Source organism: Bison bison, unplaced genomic scaffold, assembly GCF_000754665.1.
Source record: "Bison bison bison isolate TAMUID 2011002044 unplaced genomic scaffold, Bison_UMD1.0 scf7180017864282, whole genome shotgun sequence".
NCBI lineage: Eukaryota > Metazoa > Chordata > Mammalia > Artiodactyla > Bovidae > Bison > Bison bison.
This window is the reverse complement of record NW_011494854.1, coordinates 528,046-537,830: the sequence shown is the minus strand read 5'-3', so window position 1 is coordinate 537,830 and position 9,785 is coordinate 528,046. Positions and strand designations below refer to the sequence as shown.

At 38.1% G+C, this 9,785-nt stretch overlaps 1 protein-coding gene across 1 annotated transcript in view; it reads left to right on the top strand.

Moving 5' to 3' along the window:
• LRP2 (low density lipoprotein receptor-related protein 2) overlaps positions 1–9,785 on the top strand; it is a 175,961-nt gene that overhangs the window by 56,198 nt on the left and 109,978 nt on the right. The window contains exons 11-14 of the mRNA XM_010849414.1: positions 3,243–3,371; positions 5,239–5,408; positions 6,402–6,625; positions 8,391–8,597. Coding sequence (XP_010847716.1) covers positions 3,243–3,371; positions 5,239–5,408; positions 6,402–6,625; positions 8,391–8,597 — 730 coding nt within the window. The remainder of the gene's footprint in view (positions 1–3,242; positions 3,372–5,238; positions 5,409–6,401; positions 6,626–8,390; positions 8,598–9,785) is intronic.

The window sequence follows — 9,785 nt, the reverse complement described above, 5'->3', positions numbered from 1 at the left end:
AATCCCTGGGTCATTCTTGTGATACCTTGCAACCTATTCTTTAGTCTCTCAATACCCGCCCCCCCCACCCCCCGCCTCCCTTCTAGAGCCACATTTTCCAACATGTTTTCCAACATCTTTTCTAATACTTAAGCCTGTGATGAGGTTTGAGTTGTAGGTCAGAAAGAGGTCCAGGCTGCTTCAATTTTTTGCATCCCTTAAGAAATGAAAAACTTTCATAACAAGATTTTTACGTTTAAATCTATTAATGAACGTAACTGAATTTTGCAGTATTATGCTGTACACAGGATCATTTCAGAATTCAAGAACACATTTGGTTCTACTACTACTGGAAGTAGTCCGATACTTGGGCACTAATTCTAAGGTCCACAAACATCTTTCAGTCCCTTTACGATGTACCTAGGACTTTAGTACAGATGACCTCTTTTGGATACAAGCTCAAAAGTCTGCAATTTTGAGTTTTGTGAATGTGAGGCCCTCTGCTACCTGCAGAGACTTTCTCTGTGACCTTTCTTGTCCTTTAAGAATGTACCTTTGCCTCTGAGTTTTGAAGCTGGGTTAATGTTTACTTCACATTTCTTTTCAAGAAGACTATATTTTGCTTTCTTGGTAAAGAGAACCTATTAGTTTCAAAACATGACATTATGAAACCAGTTACACTCATTTCAGCTGAGCTTTTAGAGACTTGTTTAGGTCTGCTCTTTCAAGCATTTCAGTTGAACAAACACTCTCTGTATGCCTGTAATCCTCTGCATGCCTGAGTTACCACAGAAGCTTCAGGTGTTGGAAACCTATGTAACGTTTATCAGTTTAGCCATGGCTCCCCGGGGGATGCCTCAGTGATTGTTAAGAATAAAATGGAATAATCATGACAGGAAATCTTGCCTTCTACCATTCTTCTTCTCCTGGTAGTCTTGACCTAGCTGTGGAGACTCTGAGGCAAGCCACCAGAGCAATTCACTGGACTATTGTTTTTGATTGACAAGGACATGCTGTTTGTTGAGGGAATGACATCGTGGTGCAGCCTTAGGGCAGGAAGGTCATTTAGCATGGTGGGATTGCACACAGCCAGCTGGATCAGAGGGTGTCCGAGCAGGATTCTTTTTGAATTACTCTCAAAGCAGTATTTGTTGGTAAGAAGGGACAAAGAGTAAAAAGGAAAGTAAATCAAGGTGACTTGGGCTGGGAAGGAGGATTTTGAAGCAGCATTTTAGTGTTTTGTAGTTTCCATTACCTTTTCTACTCTCTTTAAAATCCTCAGGTCTCCCTTTCATTTTTCTTGTCTTTCTTTTGGCTGACAATGGATATTAATTAGCCTTCATTCTTTGTAATGATGAACAGAATCTTACTCAGTCATTAAAAGTGACAGTGTTTATTTACTCATTTAAACCTGTACAGTACTTGTAACCCAGATGGTAGGAAGGGCATTTGCACCCAAGAATTCCTAGTTATGACTTTTCCACCCTCTTTTTGACATGCGAACTCCTGTTCCCAGGGTGATTCCAGATCTTTAGACATAGTCATAGTGTCTTGGATTCAAAATGAGGTCATGATACCCTGGGAGTTTGAGGGCGAATGTCCTGTACATTCCTACTGAAGCAAAGCCTTACGTGGTGTTTTCTCAGAAAGGAAGTGAGGGCACAGAAGAAATAGATCAAATGCTGGTCTTTGGTCTATACCCACTTGTCTTTTTACCTTGTCATGTCCAAACTGGATTAATTTTTTCTTTGTCACAGTCCTGGGGATGAAAGATGTGCTGGTCTGTGTTGTTAAACTTGATCTAGAGGGAAAATGGGAATGATTATCTTGATCCCAGGACTTCCTTGGTCTTTTTTTTAATTAAAGTTTTTTCTTTGTTAGATTTTGACTGTGCTGGGTCTTCGTTGTGGCACATGGGCTTTCTGTCTAGTTAACGGCACTCGGGGGCTTCTCTAGTTGTGGAGCCTGGACTCTAGAGTGCAAGGGCTCAGTAGCTGTGGGATCTTAGTTCCCCCACCAGGGATCAAAGCCATGTCCCTTGGATTGCAAGGCAGATTCTTAACCACTGGACCACCAGGAAATTCCTTCTTAGTCTTTCTTGTTGGGGAGTCACAGGATGGTGGGGCATGCAGCAGGTGTGGTAGAATTCAACCCACAGCTTTGCAAATGTTATCAGATCCTAGAAATTCTAGAGAACCCTAGATCTGTGAGTCTCAGGAATTATAATTTACTTGAGAATTTTCTGAAGCTCTAGGGATAGGAGCCTGTTGATTTAGGCTGTGGACATCATTCTTCAAAGAAAGAGAGCAGGGTGAAAGAGGGTGAAGACTGGATGTGAACTTCAAGGGTCAAATGAAATATTTGGCACCAGTTATCCAAGGATAGGACAATTTCTGTGCCCTTTAAGCTTTATAATCTTTAAGAAAGTCATGTGTGTTTTTCTTCCCTGCCCACATGTTGTATTGTTTATGTGTCAATTATATTGAAAGTCTTTTTACTATTTGATAGAACTGGGACTACTTGGCCATTGAACACAGCTCTATTGTGTAATGGATTTTCAACAAGTACATATTAAATGAATGAATACTGCTAATGAGTAAGCAGAAGAGAATGTATTTTTCATGACTTAAAAATGATGTTAATTTTGGTGATGACTTTTGACATCAGAGAAAAGGATAAACAGACCTTTCCAGATACTTTATTGCATACTTTGTTTGTGTCTCATTGAGCAGTTGGATATAAGGCAGTTCTTTCTGCAGTGAAGGAAGTCTGTGTCCTCCAGTATGGTAACCACTAATCACATGTGGCTGTCAGCATTTGAAATGTGGCAAGTGTGACTGAGAAATTGCATTATTAAGTTTATTTCAATTTAGTTAATCTAAATATAACTCTGAGAAGCTGCAGAGAGCTAGTGTCTACCACATTGGAAAGCACAATTTTAAAAGGATGCATTTATACCAAAATTTTGTATTATACCAAAATTTTGTATCAAGTGTTTTATAAACCATCATTAACAAATGAAATGCAAAGGCAATGAGTCCAAGCAGTGTTGTGCATCACCTGCAATGTTATCCTTTATGTAGATTTTAAAGAACCTTGGGTTTTCCTTAGTATGACAATGCCTATCCCCTGCCTCCCCAGGGGGTACTTTCTTAGGTATTTGCATCACCAGATTCCTGTATAGCTTGTCCACGATTTTTTTCAGAAAGTGCTCAAGCTGTATTGTTAAACATTATTATAACCGGTTATTTCCTATTTGACAGATTTTGACGATTGCCAGATATGGGGAGTTTGTGACCAGCTATGTGAAGACCGAATTGGCCATCACCGGTGTAACTGTGTAGAGGGGTATGTCTTGGAGCGCCAGAAGCACTGCAGAGCTAATTCTTCTTGTGAGTAAATTAAAGACACTCATGTTTCTGAACAGTAAACTTTTATCCTCTTTCAATGCTGCTTGCTGCTGCTGCTAAGGCACTTCAGTCATGTCCGACTGTGTGTGACCCCATAGACAGCAGCCCACCAGGCTCCCCCGTCCCTGGGATTCTCCAGGCAAGAACACTGGAGTGGGTTGCCATTTCCTCCTCCAATGCATGAAAGTGAAAAGTGAAAGTGAAGTCGCTCAGTTGTGTCCAACTCTTAGCGACCCCATGGACTGCAGCCCACCAGGCTCCTCCGTCCATGGGATTTTCCAGGCAAGAGTACTGGAGTGGGGTGCCATTGCCTTCTCCATAGCAGAAGTCAAAAGAAATATCAGCATTAAGGCAGATGGCGGGTTTGATTACCACAAATCAAACGTGGCCCCTACTGTTGGAAGAATGGATCAACATTAATTTCGTGCTGTTAGGGACCAACTTGTGGATTAATAGTTGTTGGGTTTTTAAAATTTTATTGATTGTGTGTTCACTTTGGGCCTGAAATAGTGTATCATCTACCACATAAATTTTAGGAGTACATTTGACCTATTTTTGATTAATGTACCTACCACAAGGTGACAAATATCAATAGGCACTGTTTATGCCAAATTTTTTTAGAGGTGGTTCAAAATGGACCTGCTAAATTTGGATTACAGCTTGTGAAAATGCCCTCATTATAAGAATACTGTGGTATAGAAAAATCATGAAAATTTTTGTCACTGTGGATTTCTGGGTAATAAGATCTTGACTTCACTCTCTTTTCCCAATTATTATTATTTTTTTCCCATACCTGTTTAAACTGCCTTTAGTGTCTTTCTGAAACTGATTTGCCCATCTATGAGTGGACTATTTTCTAGTTGTTTTTGTGTATAAAATACCTGATATGCTGTGGACTAACTTTAATTACAACTGATTTTTAACATTTATTTATTTTTGAACAGGTGCATACTCATATTTTCAAAAATTTCACATTATTGAGAAGTTATATGACCACCTCCCCACCCCCTATACCCATTCCACTCTGCCCAGTTTCCCACTTCTCCTCTCCTATGGATAATCACTGTTTATTTTAATTCTAGAGCTTATTAAATGCATAAATAAGAATATGTAAATATAGACATTTAACTATTTTTACATATATGGTAGTAAACTATACATACAGTTCTTCATTTTACTAATGTTGCATACTATATTTTTAAGGACTTACCATATCAACAAGGAGAACTCTATTTTAATTTTGTTTTATTTTTATTTGAAGTATAGTTGGTTTCCAATGTTTCAGGTCTACAGTGTTTTTTAATAGTGGCAGAATCCGTTTTTTGGATGTATATAATTTATCTAACTAGTCCTTTAGTGATGGGCTTTTATATTATTCCTTATCCTTTGACATAGCAAATCAGACTTCAATGAATAACTGTATTCATTTTGCATTCTTGTAAGTATATGGGTGTAGCAGGTTTGGATCCACCATTGCCATGTTTTTCACATTGGGTGGTTTCCCATTAATCTTTAAAATGTGTTTTGTGTTTTACACAATCTTAAGTTGCACCTGGGGAAAGGTGCCCATATCAGCCAAGATACCTCAGTGTCATCGAACCAGCATTAGGACACTTGAGTTCTTGACAGACTCTGTTCCTAACTTACTGTGATTTTGGACATTTCATTAAACCTCTTTGTGCCTTAATTTGCCCATCTGTAAAATGGGTAAAATGATATGTATTTCTACACACACATTCCGATACGTATTTTCTGAAGGTTTAAAACCAAATAAGAAAACATAGTTGTAAGTTACTTCATCATCTCTGTTCACTTAAGGACTGACAATGCCTTCCTTCTTCACATTTAGTTGGTGAGGCCTTTGTGATCTTCTCCAATGGTCGGAATTTGCTAAAGGGTAGCATTCGTGGAAACAACTTTCAGATTCTGGCAGAGTCTCAAAATCGTGGATTGGCTGTGGGTGTGGATTTTCACTATCGGCTACGCAGAGTCTTTTGGACAGACATTGTGCAAAAGAAGGTAAATAGAAATTACTGGAGTATAGCTTGGGACCTGATAGAACTCCAAGCACAAAGTGTTGATAGTTTTTCATTTTGGGAGGAGTAGGGAGGGAAGTTCCTTTGTTTTCTCACAAAAAAGGCCCTTGAGATATTTTATGTTAATCAGCACCTTTTACAGCTATACTATTACATGTGACCTATTAAACAAAGCAGTCTATTATATGGATTAGCCTTGAGCAACTTTTAATTTTATTCGAAATGGAGTCCAAAAGCCTAATTAAAAGAAATAGTAGACATTCTTTCAAAACTGGATAGATATTTGGTAGTAATTTTTGAAACTTGATCATTTAAAATGTAAAAAGTATTCTGCTTTCCTGGATGATAAAAATCAGATTTTACCTGCATCTTCTAAATGGAACTGTAATTGAGCATTGGGTAACAAATATTGACAGTATTTTGTTTAACAGCCAAAATTTCATTATGCTCTCTTATTTGGAAAATGTGATGGATCTGATTTCAACTTTGAGTAATGCAATGGAGATTTTTAAAACATAAATTTTAGAGATTCTTAAAGAGTTAAAGATATTTTATTTCTTCTTACATTTCCTTGTACTATTAATAAAATTTTAATTCAATTAACAGATAAATTCCATAAATTTTCCAAAAATTGAGACTTTGGATTATTAGTAGGTCTGATTTAATAACAGCTATAAATAAAAACAAACCATTTCCACCTGTGCCACCAAAAGTCCACATTGAATTAAACTTTCACTAACTACTGAAGAATTAGAGATGCAGGCTTTTTTTTAAAAACTCAACTTTATATATGCCTCACATGATTTTAACAAAATGCCCCACCACCTCCTGTTAACCCATGATGTAAAATTAAATGTCTCTAGTGATTTTTTTTTAGTTCAAATGACTGATTTGTACACCAAAGATAAGTCCTGGAAAAAAAACTCTCCCAACTAGTTATGCTTAAGAGGTTTAATAATTTTGGTTTTTCTTTCAGGTTTTTTCAGTTGACATCTCTGGTTCACGTATCAGAGAAGTTCTCGGTGTTTCTATTGAAGACCCAGAGAATCTGGCTGTGGATTGGGTAAATAATAAACTTTATATTGTGGAGACCAGAGTCAACTGCATAGATGTGGTAGATTTGGATGGAAGCCATCGGATTACCCTTATAAGTGAATATTTGGGACATCCTAGAGGAATTGCTGTGGACCCAACTGTTGGGTAAGTTATTTGCAAACATACTGATTTCAGCATTTTTTGAGTTTCATTTCTCCCTCTTTAGATAAAACATCCATTGGCCTAGTTGAAGATTCTTTATGCTCGGTACTGTAGAATCCTTGTTTATTTCATATCTCTTTTCATAGCAGCTTTAAAGGGCTTAGCTAAATATAATCCAATTTGAGGATGTGCAGTCCAAATATACCTACCAATGTCCTAAAAATATGTAATGTTATTGGGGTATGAGTTTTATGCTTAGTGTTTGCCATGTTTTCCTGGCTGAGAGATTGAATTCTTTTTTCTGACTCACTCTAATAGTATTGTCACAACTAAACCATTATTAATGCGATCACTCTTAAGTTGTGAAGTTGTTTTAAACAGGGGATAGATCTAAAACCCTGGGTGGTGTTTTGGAGGGCTCTCAAGAGCCCCAGTTCTTTATGCCTCAGCACAGAAAGAATTTAGCAAGAGGCAAAGTGATAGATAAGTGATTTATCAGCATAGAATGTTAGTGTTGCTGCCCCGAGTACTTAGTGGGTTACATTTTTATAATCAAAGGAAGAGAGGGGAGGTGGATAAGACCACCTTCTTTTTCGTTCTTTGAGTCTTTGGTCATTAATTCCTCCTATTTGTTCGGTGGGAGAGGTTTTGAGGCGTATCTAGGATCATCATGGCACTGTGGAAAAAATTCAGATCTCAGTACGAGTGTCTTTCACTTTGAAATATCACTTTTCCCTAAATTAGTATTTTTGTGCATGCAAAGAACATGCCCTAGGTGTCATTAACTTGTTGACATCACTGGGCAGGTTGTAGGCCTTATTTTCCATGATTGTTTTGCTCTTTTGGGGCATGTCTCATGTTTCTGTTGCATGGTTTTGTTGGTAAGCAATTTAGCTTGGTTTTGTTGTTAAGGACACCTGTCTGGCTTTGATATTATGCCACTTGCTCTGCTTTATAAGTCAAGCAAACCCACATTGTTTGATGATTTTTCCATTACTTTCTTGAGTGCTCATTAACTTTGTGGTCTCCCAAAGCCTCCCTAAATTTCCTTCTCTATCTATAATCCCTAATGGAGTTTCTAAGCTAACAATCTGAATACTCTACTCTCTCCCCACTGGACCTGTCCCTTTTAGTGATTTCCTGTTAGAGACAAGTGTTGAGATGTCAGTGTTTTCTCCAGGTATAAATTAAAATTTTCCTCATCTTCACATTTAAGACCAGTTATATAGAGACTAGCTTTTGCCTAGATTTTCACAGTTGGGTCTTAGAAGTGTTGGGTGAACTTGAGGCTGCTTAAGTGCTGGTGATTATTCATTTCTATTTCATGATCTGTCCTTCCTTGAAGATGATGTATATCATGTCTAGACTGTGCCTTAGAATGAGGAATTAAGGAGGGAAATGACTTGATAGATTTTTTTTTTCCTGGTAGCATTTTTGCTGGCTTTAAATAGAGAACTGAAAGATGGGGTCAGGGAACAGGGGAAAAAAATTAAGAAGGTTAGAAGGTAGATAAGCTTTTTTTTTTCTTTGCCTGCGAATTGTACATTTTCATGGTTGCTATTTGGAGTTTTCGACCCCCCCCTCCACAATTGGTCTTCACAGTCTCTGATTTTTAATGCTTTAAAATTTCTCTATTGTTTTAAACCTCCATGGTTCTCTTATCAGCTAGAAGAGATTTCCATTGATCCAAACACACAATCTCAAAAGATATTTACTAAGTAAACTTGTAAAATAGCTGATTCTCTCATCTTTTGTTTTTCTTTTGTAGTTATTTATTTTTCTCAGATTGGCAGAATGTTTTTGGAGTACCGAGGATAGAAAGAGCTTACATGGATGGCTCCAACCGAAAAGACTTGGTAACAACAAAGCTGGGATGGCCTGGTGGGATAACCCTGGATTTGGTATCAAAGCGTGTTTACTGGGTTGACTCCCGATTTGATTACATTGAGACTGTAACTTATGATGGACTTAAAAGGTAAGAAGTTTTTTTTTTTTTTTTTTTTAAGTACATTTTTATAAGTTTGGGAGAAGTACGTAAAATTTATGGGGAGGGATACTGAAGAACTAGAATTAAAAGACTGCTTTGTTGGTTGACATAACTTGAATGATCTTTGTGTTGACATTTGCATGATGTGACCTGCTCTGAGTTTTAACTTGTTCCATGTTAACACTCAAATTTGATTTCTCTTCTCCAAACCCTCCCCCACTCCCAGATGAAGTACATTATTTTCATTAACTCCTGAGTTCATTATTCTGGGTCCCTTAGAGTTTGTTTCCAAAGCTCATTTTATAGTTTAGTTTTCTATTTCCCCCCTAGTAAATAGGTTTAACATTATCTGGTGGGAATTAACTGGATTATACTGCTCTTATATATTTTTCAAACCTTAAAGAGAAATTCTGACTTTTTACCTGATATACTTCAAAGGCATTTAAACAACCTTTGAATGCAGACTATGGCATATTTTTTTCCTTCATCTTCTTAGTCAAATTAGAGTTGACCATCAGTTCAGTTCAGTTCAGTTCAGTCGCTCAGTCGTGTCCAACTCTTTGCAACCCCATGAATTGCAGCACGCCAGGCCTCCCTGTCCATCACAAACTCCTGGAGTTCACTCAGACTCACGTCCATCGAGTCAATGATGCCATCCAGCCATCTCATCCTCTGTCATCCCCTTCTCCTCCTGCCCCCAATCCCTCCCAGCATCAGAGTCTTTTCCAATGAGTCAACTCTTCGCATGAGGTGGCCAAAGGAGGTGGAGTTTCAGCTTCAGCATCAGTCCTTCCAAAGAAATCCCAGGGCTGATCTCCTTCAGAATGGACTGGTTGGATCTCCTTGCAGTCCAAGGGACTCTCAAGAGTCTTCTCCAACACCACAGTTCAAAAGCATCAATTCTTTGGCGCTCAGCCTTCTTCACAGTCCAACTCTCACATCCATATATGACCACTGGAAAAACCATAGCCTTGACTAGATGAACCTTTGCTGGCAAAGTAATGTGTCTGCTTTTGAATATGCTATCTAGGTTGGTCATAACTTTCCTTCCAAGGAGTAAGCATCTTTTAATTTCATGGCTGCAGTCACCATCTGCAGTGATTTTGGAGCCCCCCAAAATAAAGTCTGACACTGTTTCCACTGTTTCCCCATCTATTTCCCATGAAGTGATGCTGT